The following is a 21,818-nucleotide window of genomic DNA, read 5'->3' as shown; positions in this document are numbered from 1 at the left end:
TATAATCATGTTTTTGTTAGTTGTGATGTGGCTGATAAAATATGGGAGAAGGTCATTAAATGGATCGATCTTCCTTTCCCTCTTTTCTCCAATAGTGAATAGATTTTTGCATTGGTAGCTTCTGCTTCTTTGGGAAGAAATAAGAAGAAAGCTTTGGAGACCATAGTTTTGACCACGATTTGGATGATTTTGGTAATATAGGAACAATGTTGTCTTCCAGACACTAAGTATGAAGAGGAGTAATATTTTTGAAAGCATTGTAATTCTTTCTTTTGATTGGTTTACAAATAGACTTAGATTTAGTAGAAGTAATATTACTTGGACATTGTGGTTACAAAACCCAATGATCCATGACTCTTTGTAATTTTTCTCTACTAGCTAGTTTTTATAAATTTTCTTAATTAAAAAAAAGAGTGTTATGGTACTTATATAGGGACAAGGTTCGTCATTTAATCTCCACGATGATCACTGAATTTATCCAAGATGACTATTTGATTCTCCAAGATGCTTATCCAATCTTTCAAGATTACCATTTAAAACTCCCTAAAGTATACATGATTTTTGCATCCCCAAATTTTTCTTAATGAACATTCTATTGAACTTCGTTCAGGCTAAAAGAAGTTGTAACACTCCTAACATCTTGCCACATCAGAGTTTTGAGTGTCGCCTCATTTTTGACAATTTAACACCTAATCTTAACATTTGGTAATGAGTGGTAAAACTCCTAGCACTCCATTTTTTTCTTTTTCTAATTTAATTAAATTACTTTATTTTAATATACAAACATTTTTTATGCACAAATATTAAACACATTTTATTTTTTTAAGCCACAAACATTTTGTAATCCAAATCCTCTCCCATTAAATACCCCTTTTTTCTTTAGGGTTAATGTCATTATAGAATTCTTTTAAAATTATATTGTAACGCCCGCAGATCCGGGCTAGTCAATTTAGAGGCAATAGGGGTCAAAAATGACTTTTCGACAAAAGATTATTTAGAATGAATAGTCTTAACCAAGTTTTATAATATGTCACAAGGTTTCCGTACATATAAAGAACGCCGAAATCCGAGTTATAACGAAGAAGTTATGGCCCGCCGAAGTTTTACGGCAAAACCGGCACGGCACCGGAAGACGTAAATAGTGAATTTACGATAGAAGACTTTTTAGCCTTATCAATCTAAACAAAAGTCGTAGAATATGTTAAACTAAGAGCGTCGATAAAAAGAACGCCCAAATCTGACTTCGTATGAGGAAGTTATGATTTTTCTAAGATTTGGCTTAGCAGTGTACAGCCCGAAACTCGAATTTTAGTTCGAGCGGGTTTTGGCTTACGTGAAATAAATGAGAGTTGAAGATCTCATTAATAGGAACTCAACGGTAAAAAGACAGACGAAAACGGAGTCCGTATGAAGGAGTTACGAATTCTTCGCGGTCATTTAACAGTCTAAACGCCTCGTACTGTTAAATTTAAGATCGGTTGAGAATTAGCCGACGGAGTCAAAATGAAAGTTGTAGATATTATTTTTACCTACGCGTGGATATAAATAACGTCAAAAACGGAGGTCGTATGTGAAAGTTACGGATTTTAGAAGTCGGAAGTGTGTTGTGCGAAAATGGGTGATGTGGCACAATCTTGGCCATTGCTTTCTCCCCAAGTCTTGCCACTAGATGGTGACATGTGGCACCAAGTTCAGCCATTTTCACCCTATAAATACCACCTCTCCCACCCTCATTTTCTTCACACCTTTCCCATTCTTTCTTCTCTTTACTCTCTCTCTAGAACCTCTCTCTAGCCCCGAAATCCCCCGAAAAGCCTAGGGAACCTCCCTAGCACGAGGCGGAAGCCCCGGAGTGCTCGACGGCTCCGAGAAGAAGATCTTTTCGGCTCGGAAACGCTGCTCCAAGCAAAGCCTGGTTTTCTATAAAACCCGCTGTAAGTGAGCTACGCCTACGCTATTTTTAATATAGTTTTTATTTAATTATATTAACGTTATTAAGAACATATAATAAATACTTGGGCTATTATTATGGGTTATATAAGTATTTTTTTTAATGCTTATATAATAGTAATAATAGTTAGACTATTAATTAGTCTCGGCAAATAATAGACTAAAATCTATTGGTGTTAATACTAGGTTTCGTCGAAGGAAATTATTTTAAAGTAAACGAAGCGCTGTCCGAGTACCGAGTCACCACCTTCTCAGGTGAGTGCATAGTCCCTTTCATCTTACACATAGATATGAAGTATTTTATATAAACTACGTGCTATGTGTGCATATTATCTGAATACTTGTTGTCTATGCTGGATGAACGTTTTATACATGTTTTAAAGGATTTAAGCTGTATACGTATTTTATATACACGAATATGTTGGGTATGATGATGGGTAGATGAATGATGAGAGATAGAAGATGACGTGAGTATACATTGGCAGCTATAGACTTAGTGCCTATGGGACAAACACCGGTAGCTATGGACTTAGTACCTGTTAAACGTTGGTAGCTATGGATTTAGTACCTGTTGGGAATTGGTAACTATGGACTTAGTACCTATTAGTTAGACACTGGTAACTATGGATTTAGTACCTGTAGGAATTGGTAGCTATGGACTTAGTACCTGTTGAGCACTGGTAGCTATGGATTTAGTACCCGATGAATAGACTATAGCAGCTATGGAATTAGTGCTTTACGAACGAATATCGGCAGCTATGGATTTAGTGCCAGTCCTATAACCCTGGAAGTAAGGGAATTTGGAATAACGAATGCAGAATAGATGACTCTTAGGAGTAAAGAAGATAACGGGGATGGGTAATTGGGTTAATTGTTTGATGATTGAACATAACAATTATATTATTGTGGGTTGAAAACCCTATGTACTCACCAGGTTTCCCAACTTGACCCATTCAGTTTATTTACATCACAGGTGGCGATATGAAGTGACACTACATTGAGAGATTTAAAGAGATGTAGATCACTAGTGTAAATAATTGTAAGTTCTGTTTATGCTTATGTTTCTGTATTAACGATGACATCTCAAACGTTTTAAGATGAATAAAAATACGTTTCTTCGAAAATGTTTTAATAACGTATTTATCGTGTTTTTCTGGGAACAAATTCCGCAACCTTTTTATAAAATGAAGTACTCTGATTTTTATAAAGCATAAACAAAATCGGTCTTTTCTGGCCGTGATTTTGGGGATGTCACATATATCAAAACCTAAATAAAAGTTATAGAATTCTTCTAAAATTATATCAAAACCTAAATAAATAACATATATTATATTATGATTGATATTAATTGCATTATATACTAACAGAAGACGTTTTAATGTTTATATACTCTTTTACATACTACAAAAAACAATAAGGGGTAATTTTAATCAATAAAGTAAATATTGTTAGGTTTTGAGCATTCCAACACTCCTATCCATGCTATCGTTAACAATGTTCACCACCCCCTACTTACTTCATTTTGTGGGTTATGATATTCTCTAGAGTGTTTAGAGAATTCCTCAAATAATTCCTTGATCACCAGGGGTGGCTTCTTTGTGAGCGGTCCTTGCGAGTCAAGAAGCTGCCTTGTAGTCAAATTTACCCCATCATAAAAAATAGATACTTCTTGTTGGCTATTAAGATCGTGATGTGGGCAATTCCTTAGTAAGCCCTTGTATCTCTCCTATGCCTCGTATAAGGATTCCCCAGCTTGTTGTTCAAAATTGGCAATGGGTTTCTTCAATTTGGCTATCTTTGAGGGGGTGGGGGGGGGGGGGGGAATTGATCAATGAACTCTTCCTTCATTTTAGACCATGTAGTGATAGATCCTGTAGGTAATGATTTGAGCCAATCCTTTGCAACACCTTTGAATGTAACTAGAATCATACGAAGCAGCTGGGTCTCGCGAGGCACATTTGGAACATTAAAATAATCAGCTACATCATTGACCTCATCCAAGTGTTTATAGGCATCTTCGTGATCTTTTCGTAGAAGGGAATCTCCTTTAGTTGAGCAAGTATGAGACCTTTAAGCTCAAAGGTGGCAGTTGCAGGAATTGTGGATTGCACAAGTCCCCGGCTGGTATCGTCATGTATTCTCTTCTTCCATTCCCCCATGGGAACTTCATCGATGTTATCCATGGGGTTAGCTAGTTCACCTTCAAATTCGCTCTCTTCTTCGGTTTCGGATTCGGAGACGTAATCGAATTCGGCCTCTTTTGGATTGTCTTCAATATTCTCTAACTTGCTTTCTTTGCTCTTTTGACTGCTGGTCTCTCCTGACTTCTTGTTCTTTTTCTTCCCAAAAACCGTTTTCAAGCTCTTGAAGGGTGAATTCGTCGGTGTATTAGAGCTTTCAACATCCTTGTCTTTGTTTTTCCTTAAACCGGATTCTAAGTCTTCAAATGGAGGAACCAGGGGTGTGTCGGATCTTATGGTCATGTAATGCCTGCGAACAAAACAAGAAAAACGCATAAAAGGAATAAAAATAAAAGAACTACAACGAAATAGTTGTTCAGCGATGGACTCATCAAGTCTTGCCGATGGGACTCGGATAGTTCAATACAAAAACAACAAAAATTTTTAAACAAACTTCCTAAAAGCTAAAGACTGAAATTAAATTCTAATCCTAAATCTACTAAAAGCAGTAACTTTGTGCAAGAGAAATCTCACACAAAGTATCAATAACAATACTAATCAATTTCAATTTAGAATCGTTCCCCAACAACGGCGCCAAAAACTTGATATGTGTTTAACCAACTAGTTTTATTCCTACTTCTAAATTATAAATTAATCACACAAAAGACAGTGGACCTATCAATTGGTGGTGTAGATCTAGTAAGCAGGGTATCGAACTTAGGGAACAACAATTAAACTAATTACTAAAATTATGTAAAAACAAAATAGCAAATAATAAAAGAGGGGTTTTCTCTAGTTTTACAAGACTAGAAACTTACTAACAATTAAACTAAATAACTAACTAACAACTAAGCAAGTAAAGACCAACTAAATTCAATATCTAAAGGGACTTCTGTGCAGGTTTGACTCACTTGATCCTATGGTTGATTTAATGGTAATAGTGCAATGGATTAAACTTTTATTGGCTACCGATTCAGGTGATTAGATTCACATTTGCTATGCTAATCCTTAGAAAATAAACTAATTCAAGTAGTGGACAATTGTCTTAATTAATTAATTCTCTAGGTTATTTATTTGGGTTAAATAAGACTTGTAATGGTTAATCAATTTGTCAATTCAATTAGCTTCTTGTTGTTGGTTTATCAAACAAGCTCACACATTAACTTACCCATTATATAATTAATCCTAGTTTCATATTCACTAATCCTAGGTACATAATAAAGTGTTCACATAAATCACATGAGGTAAACAATTAAGAGATGTTCATGCTGCCTAATTGTCTTCCTATTAACATAAAATAGTTATGGTTAATGCATAAGGATCTTTAACAAGCTTAATTCAACAAAATCACCAATTAAAATTTAATCTTACCATTAATCAAACCATAGTCTCAAAATTGTCTTACCCAAACAGAAGCTAGCAAGTTTAGCTCATGATTAAAGCAGTAGAAAACTCAAAAACGAAATTCAATAACATAAACATGGTTTAAGTACTAAATCTAGCTAAGAGAAATCAAAGTATGCCTTAGTTATCCTTCAAAACTTGAATTGGATTGAATCTTCATTCTTCCAGATGCCTTTTTTGCTTTGAATTGCAGCTCCTCTTCCTAGGGTTCTTAGAAGTCTTGTCTATCGATCTGAAGGGTTTCTTTTATAGATTCAACTTGACTCGTCGAGTCCCTTATTAAATTCCCGTGTACGGCAAGTCAAGGACTCTTTTGCTTCGCGAATCTTCGTGGGAACTCGTCGAGTAGACGTCCCTACTCGCCGAGTCCTTTGTGTTTTTTGATCGTTTCTTCTTTTGTTCATTCCAAAGTTTCCCGATAGCTACTCCTGGTTCCTTTTGCTTTCGAGCACTTCTTTAGGACTGAAAATATACAAACATAATTAAGTACCTTTTGTCCATAGTATGCAATTAATTAGCTAATAAATGATAAAAATTTATACTAAATATAGGGCTAAACATGCACATATCAACATGCAACCTTAGGAACCTTGGATCTATTTTTTCTCTAAAATACATGCAAATTTGTTTTCCAAGGTTTACAACCTAGATAGCACGTTATGGGGTACTTGTAATACAAAACTTTAAGTAGAATAACATAACTTTCTTTTGTAGTTGATTGCTTGGAGTTTTAGAGCCTAGCACCAATAGTGTGGATGCCTCAAGTGGTGTCACAAATCACCCAAAACAATTTGGAAATACTTGAGAGAATATGATGCCCACTAAAATCGGTCCACTCTTGTTTCTCACACACACTAGTGCCAATTCTAGAACTAAGGACCTCTTTATATAGTATGGAGGATTAGGGTTAAACCCTAATACCCATGACTCTTCATTTACCTAGGATCCATGGGTTAAAAGCTCCATGGACTATCCATGGAATTCCATATACTCTTAACCCATCCTAAATAAATCTTAGCCCAATCCATATATATGTAAGATTCCATCTTTTGATCAATAAATTAATTCCAAAATCGGTTCTTGATCAACACTAATTAAATAATATGATTTCATATTAATATATTATAACTTATAATATATTAATAGATCATAAACATCTTACTCTCAAAGGTATATCCATACAAATTGTTAGGTGAAGTGCAACCCAAATGGACCATGTCGGGTTGGGTCAAGTTCATACCAAATATTGTTACAGACTTAGACACCTTATCCAACAGTCTAAGTCTGATAACTATAGTTGCAAGTATAACTTCAGGAACCAACCAGCAATCGTAGCTCTTTAAAACTCTGTTGAACTATGAAACACCATTTTAGATAAGTGATCATATAATCATCTGATCTCAAGATATCAGTCGGACAAATACATGGAACAATGTCGTACTTATTGTCCAACAGTTGTTTCTCGATCTCTGATTTGTTTGACATAGAACTAAATTGAACACATCAATTAGGTTCTGATTGGGCCCGACACATAAGTCAAAACCAAATCATCGAGGGGCCTAGATATCGCTTCTATTGCTAGAAGGAACAGATAAACTTAGACTCATATGCTTGTACTAACTACTTGTTGAGTTATGCACAAAAGCACGTTTTATGACATCAAGTTACTGATGCATTTTCGTACAATCAATGGATAACCAACTCACAGTCAACAACTCACATCTCTAGATTTGAAGATATATATAATATTACCGTCTCACGATCACTCGAGATAAATTCCATGGAGTGATACAAGTGAGCTTGGGTTTAATCCAATACTCAGACCTTATGAGCACTCATGAATGTTGCAGCAACTGTTGTAATGTCTAATGCACCTTAGACAAATCTTACAAGCCAAATTCATGACAGTCTTCATTCAATACCTACTTTCAACGTATGACCGACTGTGGAGAGTTTTGAATAAAATAATTATTCTGGAAGTCAAAACATGCAAAATTGAAACAATAGTAAATGATTAACATAAGATAGTAACACCTCACTTATAAATAAACAACAACTTTTATTTAATCATCAAATGTCAATTACATTTACAAGTTTCAAAATAGCTATCTAATTATTCAAACTAATATTGTCTCTCAGCCCGATGCTCCCCGCATGTTGCAAATGCCTAACCCTAGTCAGTCCCTTCATGAGGGGATCTGCAGGGTTCTCTTCTGACGATACCCTCTTTGCCACGAGGAGTCATTCTTCTTTCTTGTGTCTTATGAAGTGATATTTTCTGTCAATGTGTCTAGATCTACCATGATCTCTTGGTTCCTTGGCTAAGGCAACCACACTATTTCTGTCACAGAAAATCTCCATAGGCTTCTGTATAGCTGGTACAACTCCAAGGTCTCCAATGAAGTTCTTCAGCCATATTGCCTCCTTTGCCGCTTCACTTGCTGTTATGTACTCTGATTCACAAGCTATTGTCTCCTGCTTGGAACTTTTCCAAGTAATTGCTCCTCTATTCAGGGTAAAGACCCAGTCTGACTAAGAGCAGAAATTACCGCAGTCCAATGAGCCTTGCCAGGGTTTCCCTGATATCTTCTGACCATGCTCAAAGCAAAGGCCACATCATAGCGAATACAAGTCATAGCATACATGATCGAGCCAACAGCGGAAGCATATGGTAATCGAATCATCTCAGCTATCTCAGCCTCTGTACTCGGACTCTGAGTTTTACTCAGTCTGGCATTGTGCTAGATCGGTAACTCCCCTTTCTTGGAATTCTCCAAGTTAAACTTCTTCAACACTTTATCCAAGTAGGTACTCTGACTAAGTCCAATTAGTCTTCTACTCCTGTCTTTCAATATCCTTATCCATAGGATATAGGCAGCTTCTCCAAGGTCCTTCATAGCGAAACACTTCCCAAGACAGGACTTAACCTCGTGCAAAACAGGGATGTCATTTCCTATGAGTAGTATGTCATCCACATACAGTACCAAAAAAATAACTATATTCCCACTAGCCCTAACATATTCACCGGACTCATCCTCGCTCCTCGAAAAACCAAACTTTTTGACTTTCTCATCGAAGCAAAGATTCCATATGCGAGATGCTTATTTCAATCCATATATGGATTTCTCAAGCTTACACACTCTATTAGGGTACTTTGCATCGATAAAACCCTCTGCTGATTCATGTAAACAACCTCGGCCAAATTTCCATTAAGGAAAGCGGTTTTAACATCCATGTGCCATATTTCATAATCATGAAATGCAGCTACGGCTAGCACAACTCTAATAGACTTGATCTTTGCTACTGGTGAGAAGGTATCATCATAGTCAACTCCCATAGTTTGAGTAAAGCCCTTCGCCACCAGTCGCGCTTTGTAAGTGTGCACCTTCCCATCCATGTTGGTCTTCTTCTTGAAGATCCATTTGCACCCAACTGTCTTACGACCTGGTACATTGTCAACCAATTCCCAAACTTGATTGCCATACATGGACTGAATCTCACTGTCCATAGCCTCCTGCCATTTAGCAGACTCGGGACTTCTCATGGCTTCCCTGTAATTATTAGGTTCATCCAAATCTATCAGTGTACTGTCACTGATAAATTTATCACCTTCAGTAGTGATGTGATAACCATAATAAAAATCAGGTGTGTTCTTAACTCTAATGGAATGCCTCGGAGGTACGGACTCATCTATCGGCTCAACAGGAGTTTCCTCCTCAGGTTGGTCGCTAGTATTTGAGGTTCCTTCACCGCTTAACTCTTGAAGTTCTTCAAGGTCAATTTGCCTCCCACTGTCTCCTTGGCTTATAAATTCTCTCTCACGAAATACTCCTATCCTTGCCACAAAGAGCACATTCTCACTGGGTCTTTAGAAGAGGTAACCAAAGGATTTATGTGGGTAGCCAATGAAAATACACCTTTCACTTTGAGGTTCGAGCTTGTCGTGAGGCTCACACCTCAAGAAAGCCTCGCAACCCTAAATCTTGATGTGGTCTAGATTTGAAACTTTCCCAATCCACATCTCGTGAGGTATTTTGGTAACCTTTTTGGTAGGGACTAGATTAAGGATATAGGTGGAAGTCTCTAAGTCATACCCCCAGAATGAGATTGGTAACGAAGCTCGACTCATCATGGAACGAACCATGTCTAACAAGGTTCGATTGTGCCTTTCAGCTACACCATTCAGCTGTGGTGTCCTAGGAGGTGTCAATTGTGAGACAATCCAACATTCCTTAAGATAGTCAAGGAACTCAATACTAAGATACTCTCCTCCCCGATCGGATCAGAGCATCTTGATGTTCATGCCCAGTTGATTCTCCACTTCCTGCTTAAACTCTTTGAACTTTTCAAAGGTTTCTGACTTATGTTTGACTAAGTAGATATCCATATCTACAATAATCATCAGTAAAAGTCACATAATAGCGATTAGCATCCCTTGTGGCAGTTTTAAAGGGTCCACACACATCTGTGTGTATGAGGTCCAACAAACCTTCACCCCTTTCACAAGTACCAGTGAAGGGTGACTTTATCATTTTTCCAAGAAAACAAGACTCGCAACTATCATATGATTTTAGGTCAAAGGATTCCAAAACTCCAGCCTTTTGGAGTTGGCCTATGCGCTTCTTGTTGACATGTCCAAGACAACAATGCCACAAGGATGCTTTATCCAAGGTAATCGAAGAATCAATATGAAATACATTATTTCCTAAGTTGTCTACAATCGACAAAATTTTATATACACCATCACAAGGTAATGCTTTAAAATAAAACACATCATTATAAAAAGCATCAATAGCACCGATTTTATTATCAAATGAAAATGTGAATCCTTGCGTGTACAAACTATGAAGGGAAATAATATTTCTTGCCATTTCTGACGAGTAATAATATTTATTCAAATACGACTCTATTGGATTTTATTTCACATCATTGATACAAGCCAAACAAAATAATGTATCAAGCATCATAACAATAAGAGCAAAACACCAAAAAGTGGAACAAGGTAGTGTATGCTCTGTAATCATCTCGAGCCCTTCCCCTTGGAACTGGAAGTACCTTAAACATAAACTTAAAACCATAAGCACAAAGCTTAGTGAGTTCACCAAGATACCGCATACCAAACATATAAATAATAACGGGCCTCACATAAAGAGTATAAAGGGCCCCATACTAATTAGCATAACGGGCCCCACCCTAACTTGCATAATGGCCCCCATCCAATGAGTATAACGGGCCCCGCCCTAACTCGCATAACGGGCCCTACCCACATATAATTCATACTACATAACAAGTAATAGCATACAGAATAATCATCGGGCCCTGCCCAGTAAGCATACAAACACATACACATACTGGTGTCACACAGACAATGACTATTCTAACATAACAGATTATGAGTAGGCATTGGTGCCTTCAACCCGCTAAACATGGTGAGGGAACTCACCTCGCACTTCTGAATCGCATTGATAATCCCTGGTTGTTGGTCCGAAAAATCCCCGAGCTACCAATATCAAATAACACCCATTTAACAATTGGAGTCAAATCTATATCCTTCAATCCATACATAGGGTAAAAATACCATTTTACCCCTTACCTAATTTGGTCCAAGACTAAGGCCCAAACTTTCGATCTAAAAATCCCAAAAACCAATTAACCATCTAAGGCCCACATATGGACCAATTTTCCAAATTGGGCCCAAATCCCTACATGAGACTTACCCTAAGGCTCACTATTTTTTTTCCTACTACAAACTCTTACATCCAGGTGGCCCAACAAGGCCCTGAGCCACCAAGCCCAAAGAATAGCCCAAAACCAAAGCCCAATCATTTGAAGTCCACCAGACTAAGTACGTGGGTGTAACCAATACGTACGTGTAACGTAATCACTTGAGGGCTTGTATGCTAATCGTACCTGCTTGTATGCCCAAGGTACTCACCCATTAAGCCAAAATTTGATTTTAGTCCTTAATCCTTTAAGACATAGCCCCAAAACATAGAGTTGACTTCCTTGAGCTGGAATATCATGTAAAGTTGCTAACTTTACGTTCATGCATGGCTAAATGGAACTCTTAGGCTTAAAAGGGACTTAATAAGTGACTTATTACATGCATGTAACCAAAAATCCCATAAAGCTTACACCTTTATGCTTAAGGAGTTCAATACAAACTCAGATCTAAAAGAACAAGCCCTTAAAACGACTTAACTCTTCCATCAACCCAAAAAAGGACCAAAAGCAAACAAAAACAACTATGAAAAGATCTTAAACATATACAAGCCAAGATGCAAAATGATTCTGGATCCAACGCCTTCTCACCAAGCAAAGTAACTTCAAGCTTCTCTACTTCCTTCACAAAAGCAAAAATGGCATCAAAGTCTTCTTAATAGCTCAAGAACACCCCAAAGAGGGTTTACGGTTGATTTTAGAGTTTATATGGCAATGGAGGCTGGTAAAGAGGCCAACCACGAGGACTTAAGGCCTTTATATAGGGTACAACACCCTAAATTAGGGTTTCAATATCTCTTACGTACCCCCCGTGTACATGTCCAGAGTCCCGACCCAACCTCGCATTAGTACGCTAAGCATAACAAGTGGTACGCCCCGCATACTCATTTTACAACTTATACGCTAAGCATACCAAGTGGTACGCCCCACATAGTGCCCAAGGACCAAAAATGCAAATCTTTTAATAACAAGGGAAAAAAAGAAATATACCAGGATTCAAGTGTTACAATTCTCCCCCATTTGAATTAGACTTCGTCCTTGAAGTTAGATGCCCCGAATAACTCTGGATAATGCTTCCTCATCTCATCCTTGAGCTCCCAAGGCCACTCTGAACCGTTGCGGTGCTGCCATTGCACCTCCACCAACTCGATAACCTTATTCCTCAAGGTTTACTTCTTCCGATATAGAATCGCCACCGGTCTCTCAATATAATCAGGCAATCATACAGTTGAATATCCTTCAAAGGTACAACTGCGGAATCATCCACTAAGCATTTCCGCAGCTGAGAGACATGGAACGTGCTATGAATCTGACTGAGCTCAGCTGGAAGATCTAAGCGATATGCAACCTGGCCCACCCGAGTCAAAACCCTAAAGGGACCAATATACCTGGGGCCTAGCTTTCCTCGCTTCCTGAACCGGATGACACCTTCAGGAGGACCATATCTTCCACCTGGAACTCTAAGTCTAATCGGCGACTGTCGGCATAAATCTTCTGTCGGCTCTAAGCTGTCAAGATCTTGCTCTAAACCTACTTAATCAACTCGGTAGTCTTGAGTACCGCCTTAATACTCCTTATAACCCGCTAACCGACCTCGTCCCAACAAATCGGGGTCATGCACTTCCTCCTAGAGAGCATCTCGAAAAGAGGTCGATTGATACTCACGTGATAACTTTTGTTATACGAAATTCCGCTAATGGAAAATACGTATCCCAATTCCCACCGAAATCCAGAACACACGCCCGCAACATATCCCCGAGAGTCTGAATAGTTCGCTTACACTGACCATCGTTCTACAGATGAAAAGTTTCACTAAAATGGATTCGAGTTCCCAAATCATCATGGAACCTCTTCCAAAACCTAGAAGTAAACCGGGCATCTCTATCAGAAACCATTGATACCGACACCCCATGATGTGCCACAATCTTCTGGATATAAATCTCAGCCAACTTCGCTGTGGAAATACTCTCCTGAATCGGAATGAAATGCACACTCCTGGTCAAACGATCCATGGTGACTCAGATCAAATCCACTCTGTGCGCAATCCTGGGTAGCTTCATGATAGAATCCATAGTGATATCCTCCCATTTCCATACGGGAATCTCCAACAGTTGCATCTTTGTATGAGGACGCTGATGCTCAGCCTTGACTTTCCTGCAAGTCAAGCCCCGCTCCACGTACCATGTCACATCCCGCTTCATGTAGGGCTACCAATAATCAGGATGAAGATCCCTATACATCTTCATCCCCCCCCCCCCCCCGGGATGAATGAAGAACCTAGAATTGTGGGCCTCCTCCATCAGAATCTAGCATACACCTCCCCAATACGGAACCCAAAATCGTCGGTGTAAATTCAACAATCCACGACTATCATAATCGAAGGAAGCCACCCGAACCACAATACATACGCTCTTCCGATGCTCTTCCTTCATAGTCCCAGTCCGAGCCTCACGAATCTGCTCAAACAATGGAGCAGTCATGGTCATCCTCAAACATATATCTCTGATCGAAGCCATGACCGCCTTGTAACTGAGACCATCGGCCACTACATTGGCCTTCCCCGGGTGATAAAGGATCTCGTAATCATAATCCTTCACCACATCCAACCATCGATGATGCCTCATATTCAAATTTAAATGATCCATCAAGTATCTCAGACTATTGTGATTCGTGTAAAAAGTACAATGTACCTCATACAAGTAATGCCACCAATTCTTGAGGGCAAAAATCATGGGCCCCAACTCCAAATCATGTGTCGGATAATTCGCCTCATGAGGCTTCAACTGCCTTGAAGCATAGACGATTACGCGATCCCTCTTAATCAACACCACCCCCAAACCTGTGATCGATGCATCACAATAAACCACTAAATCATCAACACCCTCTGACAAGGTCATAATCGATGCCTCACACAACCGCTACCTCAAAGTCTCAAAAGTTGTCTGCTGCTTAGGCCCCCAACAAAATGTAATTGTCTTCTTTGTCAGTTGGGTCAAAGGAACAACTATATTGGAGAAATCCTGGATGAATCTCTGATAATAACCCGCCAAACATAAAAAACTCTGAATCTCAGATGTAGACCTCGGAACCTCCCACTGCATCACAGCCTCAACCTTGGTCGGATCGACCAGAATACCATTCTGGTTGACAAGGTGCCCCAGAAACTGCACCTCGTGAGAACTCCCAAAATACCATTATGGATATTGAATTCTGTTTCAAAGGAGATATCTATTAGTATGATGTTCACAATGACTGATATTGACATTTATAAGGATTTGCAAGATCGATTTCAACAAAGCTATGGCTACACTTCTTTCAAATTCGGAGAGAACTTTTCAATCTATCTTAGAATCAAGACTCTGTTGGAGTTTATTTCACAAAATTAAAGTCATTATCTGAAGAACTCATTAATTTTCGTCCTCATCGCACCTGCAACAAATGCACTTGCAATGGAGTTCAGGAAATAAAGAAGTACTTTCAAACCGAGCACATAATGAACTTTTTGATGGGATTAAATGAGTCATTTTCTCAAATCAGAGGTCAAATTCTTCTAATGGACCTTTTACCTTATGTTAGTCGTGTTTTCTTATTGCTTACTTAAGAAGAAAAACAGAAATCTATTTCTAATGATTCTCAACAAATTGTTGCTTTTCTTGCCAAGGCTAATCAAAATCAACATCGTAAATTTACTAATAACAACAAAAATGGAAATAGAGAAAGGACTTTCTATTGTCATTGCAAATTACAGGGACACACCATTAATAAGTTTTACAAACTTCATGGTTATCCACCTGGATATAAATCTAAATCAAAGACAAACTTTCAGGCTGCTTGCAAGGTCCCAAAAATAAGTCCCGAAAATTTCATTTTTAATTTAATAAAACCAGTATTACCAAAACATCATCGATACAAGTCATACAAAATAATGTATCAAACATCATAACAATCATAGCAAAACACCAAAAAGTGGAACGAGGTGGTGTATGTTCTGCAAGCACATCACAAGTTAGGCTAGAGAGAGCTGTTGACACTAATAGATGTGTAGCAAGCACAGTCACAAGTATCCTATAAAAAAGAAAAAAATAGCCAAAGCCAAGACGCAAAAGCCTCCAGAGCCTGAATGTTAGAGAGTCATAAAACAAAGTGAAATAATGACTATGAAACTTTATATCCTATAAGAAACATGATTCGACCTCAACTGAAAGAAAAAAAAAAAAATCACAAGAAGGTGATGAATTAGTGACCTTGCCGATGAGTTGTGGTCACGATGATTACGACTGATGCTACCGACACTGTAAAGTCAAATAAAACTAATAAAACTACTTACAGATCTGGTCGTCGGTTGATAAGTTCGATCATCTGATTGGAAGCACTATTACATATATCATGCACTCTCTCTAAACCTTCATCTTGTTATGCACAAAGATATTCCAATTGATTATTGATTACGATAGAGAGGAAAGAACATTATTTGTTTAAATTCATAACAAAAGTTTGCATTAGACCTCACTCATTATATGAATGTTGTCATTACAATATGTCAATATGGGTTTTCAATATCTCAATTTTAATCATAAGAGGCCAATGAATAAAGTTTTACTTGAAAATAACCTTCATTATTGCAATTATAAAGCTACTGCAATGTCAAAGTCATTTATTATTGTAAAAAGGACGTCTTATAGTCCCTATTAGCCATTTAGCTCTGCTACAAACAACATAACAACACATTAACCAACTTAAGCAACTACTCTGTCAGTTTTAAAACCAGAATACAAAATTTTAACTGATGTTATTGCTAGCAAAATTAGTAGAATACATGACTATTTTGTGAACTGCCAACCAAAAATTAAGAAACCAAAAACATATTCTACTAATAAATTGTTTGATAACTAAGTCAATGAACAAACCTTATCAAAACTATTCTAAAATCAAAGTGTAATGAAAACGGGGGATGGAAATCGAGACATGTTGAAGCATCAACCTTTTACCTTCTGTAACCCCTCAAATCTTCTTAATTTCGCATAATGCCCATCGTATGTTGACTTTTCTGAATTGGAAAAAGTAATTTACTAAAAAGCGAAATTAAGCAAAGATAAAATACAGATAAAGTGAGGTGAAATTGGGGGGAATTAAACCCTAATCGAAGTGCTTCATGTGATGACGACGACATGACTGGTAGAAGCACCATTGCCGCCGACCTCACCACCTCCTGGGTCGATTGGATTCTACGGGTTGATTAAACACGAAAGAGGTTGTAGAATAAAAAAAAATCCATACCTATATCGAAACAGAAAAATGATAGGGGGAGGTGAGGGGAGGGGAGACAAATCTCATACCTTCCCTTCTCATTTTTTATTATTATTTTCCAAACCAATGACGACGACACCTCCTACGTCAAGGATTTGTCTTTTGATATAGAGAAACAGAGGGGAGAGAACCTCAACGGTGAACTGGTCGTGGTGTTTCATTGTTGTCTGTTTTTCGCCCCTCTATCACTCGATCTTTGGATGTCGCAAAAAAGGGAGAGGAGGCTTCAACCTATCTCGCAACGTCCTTGGAAGCCACCGATCGGAGGTAGAGAAGATGTAGAAGTAAGATAAGGGCGGTGGGTTGATTCGAAGCAGATGAAGTAGAAGAGGGTAGCGCCGAAAATCACAAGAGACATGGAAGCCTTTCCGAATGAAACTGGGAGGAAATTGAGATAAGAAGAAAGAGGCGAAGTCAAAGGCAGCGGGGAGGAAGTGATAAGAGGATAAAGTCGTAAAAGAAGGAAAAAGTGTGGCACAAATATAAATTGTCAAAGGTTCCTAAGCGGTGTGGCAAAAGTTGTAAATGAAGGAAAAAGTGTGGCACAAATGCAAATTGTCAAAGGTTCCTGTTCACCAAGTTTTTAACAATTAATAGTATATATAATGTTTATCAAACTTCTTTACAGAATTTAACGTTGCTGATACATATAACAATTTATTGTTGATTTTGGTTTTACATGACTAATATGAAAAATGCCATATGAGCCTACATGAGGGTTTGTATACTGAACAAAGTAAATTCATAAAACTACTACACAAACACAACATGTTTTAATCAATGTGTCGCATCAAGTTATGATAAAACAAATATCACGTGGATCATTTATGTTAAAAACTATTGTATTAAAACACCAAATTGCTCTAATATAAATATTTTAATTTAATAAGTTAGGATCAAAAACTCAAAATAAATCTGACTAACATTTTTTTATTAAAATTTCACCTAAAACAATACCAATCTATTAATATGATTAATATGATGTTTATTTAATTTATATTATAATCTAGTTATATTTTATATCAAATCGAGATAATCAAATTATCTTGTAAAATGAGTAAAATGCTAATCCGAACACCCTAGATTTTTGTGTAATAAAATATGAAATGTATAAGATTTAAATATTAAAAATTATCACACGTACACGAAACTGTGTGTCTTGGTGGAAATGATATGTATGGGCTAATGGACTGATTCAAAAAATTCAAAACCCCAAACCCAAAAATTTCATTTCCCGCCTAACCTCAAACCTTAATCAAAACCAAAATCCAAGATCTATCAATAGTCAATACCTCAACCACTCAAATTCTTAACAAAACTTGCGATTAATTGATTTCAATCTTCGATGTCATCGTCTGCGGTGCGCCGGGTGAAAGAAAGCAGCGGCGGCGGCGGTGGAGCTAAGGTCACCACTGTCCCACCATCAAAAACATCCAGAAGCACAACTCCGTTATCGGAAAGAATCATCTGTCGGGGTGGAGATTCAGTAAATATGACCACCGGCAAGGAAAACGCCAACAGTGGCAGACCCACTTCCAGGATCCGGACTACAGCGAAGCCCCAGAAACCGCTTGTTCCGCCGATTGTTCGTGCCGATAAGGATAGCGTGGAACAGCGTGCCAGGTGGTCGACAAGTTCGTCTGTGCGACCAAGAGGTAGGAGCCAAAGTCCATCTGAATTTGTTAGGGTTACAAATGATGTGCGTAAAACTAGGGTTTCTAGGGTTTCAGTGGATCGAAATGAGAGAAGTGTTAGCGTTGATAGGTCTGCTAGGGTTTCGGATAGGGTTGGTCTACAAAACAAAGGTTCTTCGAAAAAGACTAATTCTAAATCTACTTCTGCTAATGGAGTTCCGGCTTCAAAAGTTTCTATAGCGAGTTTGGAGAAAAGCAGTGAAATTTGCAAAGAATCAAACCCGAAACCTACAGTGAAACCCCAATATGCTAGGGTTTTTGCGGTTTCCCCCAAAAGTGGTAAACAAAGAGACAACAATACATCACATCCAGAGATTTCAAACACCCAATCTAGCTCAGATTCGTTTGTGAAAGTCTCTGAAAGCGTTAAACTATTTGAGAAGTTCAAATCAAAATCCAGTGTAGGTTTAAAGTCCAGCAATTCAACTGAAAACGAGGAGATCAGTGTTCGTTCAAGTTTCAGAGACTCTGGTGGGAAGTTATCAAGCAGAGGTAGTACTTCAGATGCTTCAAAAGAGAAGGGAACAAGTGAAGACACTCTAACTGCTCGATCAAATGCCAAGTACCCAAGTAAACTCCATGGAAAGCTCGCATTTTTGGAAGAAAAGGTGAAGAGGATAGCTTCAGATATCAAAAGAACAAAGGAAATGCTGGATTTAAACAACCCTGATGCATCAAAAGTGATGCTTTCTGACATTCAAGAAACAGTTGCAGGTATCGAAAAGGCAATGGGTGATGTTGTTAATGTTGAAACAGAGAAAAAAGGTGATGATAATAATCTACAAGTTATTGTGACAAAAACTAGTCCAATCAAGGAGTTAACTGATGCAAAAAGTTCATCCAAGGGATTGAATCCTGATGAACTAGAAGCAAGATTCTTTCCTCACCATAAGTTACTTAGAGACAGGACAACAAAAAACCATGAAACCCTAAAATCCGAGGTTGCTTTAGCTATTAGTGAAACTAAACACGAGTTATCAGATTCTTTAAGTAATAGTGAATCTAAAGTCACAATTAGGGGTAATTTGGAGATATGTGAAGTTCAAGAAACAGACAGCTCTGTAAATCAAAAATCACGTGAATCTTTTTACAGTGGAAAGGGTAATGTTGAGTCCATGCTTACAGCTGATGAAACATTTGAAGAATCTGATGATCAAGAAAACAAGGGGCTCATGATATATGAAGATGATGTTGATGATAGTTTCAACAATGAGTTAAATGAAATTGGGCACAAGACTTGTACAGGTGGATGGTTTGTGTCTGAAGGAGAATCTGTTCTTCTTGCTCATGATGATGGTTCTTGCACCTTCTATGATGTTGCCAATTCTGAGGTACTAATCTTCTCTTTCTTTTTGAATTAATCTACACGTTATTGATTCGATTAGGTTCAAATTTGTTAGATAAGTGTTATAAAAGCTGTGAAATTCATATGATTTCTTTGATATTTGGCTTGATTTGGTTTATATTATTTGTGTTATTCAGGAAAAATCCGTGTACAAGGCACCAGCTGAAGTTTCACCGAATTTATGGAGAGATTGTTGGATACTTCGCGCACCAGGTGCAGACGGTTGTTCCGGGAGATACGTGGTGGCTGCATCCGCCGGAAACAGCCCTGAATCCGGTTTCTGTTCATGGGATTTCTACACCAAAGAAGTCAAATCCCTCCACCTCGAAGACGGAAACACCACCACCACCACAAGAACAGCACTCGCTCCATTACCCAACAACGTCCTAAACCGACGACATGAAATGACCAATTTACCCCCGGAGAATCGACAGTGGTGGTATAAGCCGTGTGGCCCGCTCATGATTTCAACCGCTAGTAATCAGAGAGGTGTTAGGGTTTTTGATATTCGTGATGGAGAAGATGTTATGAAGTGGGAATTGGGGAGTTTGGTTGTTGGAATGGAGAATTCGAGTCCTTTGCAATGGCGGAACAGGGGGAAAGTGGTGGTGGCGGAGGTCGGTGGTGTTGGGTTGTGGGATGTGGCGTCGCTTACAGCTGAACCTTTGGTATCTGTGAATTTGAACGGGAAGAAGATTTTGGGACTTCATGTGAATAATACCGATGCAGAACTTGGTGGAGGTGTTCGCCAAAGGTAATGTTTTATCTGAAATCCAATTCCATCATTACTCCATTGCAAATTTGCAATTCACAAATCTAACGATTGTTTTGAAATACAGAGTAAGTTCATCGGAAGCAGAAGGAAACGACGGAGTATTCTGCACTTCCGATTCCATCAACGTCCTAGACTTTCGCAACCCTTCTGGAATCGGAATCAAAATTCCAAAACCCACAACCACCGTCCACTCCATCTTCTCTCGCGGAGACTCGATCTACCTCGGTGGATCCACCGCCACACCACCAACCGCCAGAAAACCACCATCCACCGCCCAAATCCAACACTTTTCTATACGCAAACAGAAACTCTTCACCACCTACCACCTCCCGGAATCCAATTCCACCGCCCACCACCATCACAAAGCCATAACACAAGTCTGGGGTGACTCCAGTCTCACCATGGCTGTTTCTGGTTTAGGGTTGTTTGTATTTGATGCTTTGAAAGAGGATGGAATGCGGCCATTAATGAGTGGTGGCGGCGGTGATTATGGTGGTGGTGTGAAGGTGAGAGAGAGTGTTGGGCCGGATAATTTATATTGTCCTTCGTTTGATTATTTGGGGTCACGTGCTTTGGTTATATCTAGAGATAGGCCTGCGTTTTGGAGGTATTTGGCTTAGATATGATTTATGAATATGATTTATGGTTTTTGAGTTTGTGTTATATGTGTTTTTATGATTTTTTTTGTTGTAATGTGGGAAATTATGGTATGTTTTTAATTTATAAGTATGTATCATCGAGTTCGCTTGTTCGATGTTATTAATACTATGGATCTTTGTTATGTTATGTTGATCTTCTTAAGCATGTCTTTCCCAAATGTTGGATATAAGTAGAACTCCATGATTATTTATGTAAATGAATTGCTTTAGTTGTATCATCCCAAAGAATAGTTGTGTTCAACTCTTTCAAAATATGTCTTAATGCTACGTTTGAAAGAGGAACTTAAGTTACATTAGAAGATCAATGGCATGTGAATTCAATCCCTTGGGTTTTCTATTATAAACATGGATTGTTTGATATGTATTTTATTAAGTTTGGTAAGAGGATAGATCTAACTCATTTAGATTTAGGTCGTTTAATACTACAATTAGTAGGGTTTCATTTAGTCTTATAGTCTTTGATATTTTTTTTTAGATTTAGGTCGTTTAATACTACATTTAGAAGGGTTTTATTTAGTCTTATAGCCTTTGGTATTTTTTTTATTGGATACGAAAGAAGTTGAGTTTGATTTAATAAGGTTTTAACTAAATCAGATTTTACTCACTACCAATTACAGATGACAATGGGGTGGGGAAGACAGGGGACCCCAATCTCCCTCCCCATCCCCGAATCCTCATTCAATCCCCATCCCCATGTCCATCGGGGAATATAAATAAACCCCCATCCCCACCCCCAACGGGGAAACGGAGATTTCTTTATCTCTTTTAACATACAAACTTTTA

General features: G+C 38.2%; 1 protein-coding gene and 1 non-coding gene across 2 annotated transcripts; both read left to right on the top strand.

The window, feature by feature from the left end:
• Window positions 1-3,632: 3,632 nt before the first annotated feature.
• LOC145027921 (small nucleolar RNA R71) lies at window positions 3,633-3,739 on the top strand. The gene has a single exon (XR_013675683.1). It is a non-coding gene; the product is annotated as a small nucleolar RNA R71 (small nucleolar RNA).
• A 13,995-nt stretch (window positions 3,740-17,734) lies between these two features.
• Window positions 17,735-21,177, top strand: LOC145039285 (Transducin/WD40 repeat-like superfamily protein). The gene is made up of 3 exons (XM_078987357.1): window positions 17,735-19,587; window positions 19,739-20,355; window positions 20,441-21,177. The coding sequence occupies exons 1-3, from the start codon at window positions 17,908-17,910 to the stop codon at window positions 20,994-20,996; spliced, it is 2,853 nt and encodes a 950-aa protein (XP_078843483.1). The 5' UTR covers window positions 17,735-17,907; the 3' UTR covers window positions 20,997-21,177.
• Window positions 21,178-21,818: the final 641 nt, after the last annotated feature.

Source organism: Lactuca saligna, chromosome 1, assembly GCF_052625555.1.
Source record: "Lactuca saligna cultivar CGN05327 chromosome 1, ASM5262555v1, whole genome shotgun sequence".
In the NCBI taxonomy this organism is placed as follows: domain Eukaryota; kingdom Viridiplantae; phylum Streptophyta; class Magnoliopsida; order Asterales; family Asteraceae; genus Lactuca; species Lactuca saligna.
The sequence above is the reverse complement of the archived record's forward strand: the minus strand, read 5'-3'. Positions and strand labels throughout refer to the sequence as shown.

Coding starts and splice junctions, on each gene's coding strand:
- LOC145039285 (XM_078987357.1), top strand. CDS start 17,908: ATGTCATCGTCTGCGGTGCGCCGGGTGAAAGAAAGCAGCGGCGGCGGC. Junction 19,588..19,738: donor ATGATGTTGCCAATTCTGAG/GTACTAATCTTC, acceptor TGTGTTATTCAG/GAAAAATCCGTGTACAAGGC. Junction 20,356..20,440: donor GGTGGAGGTGTTCGCCAAAG/GTAATGTTTTAT, acceptor TTTGAAATACAG/AGTAAGTTCATCGGAAGCAG.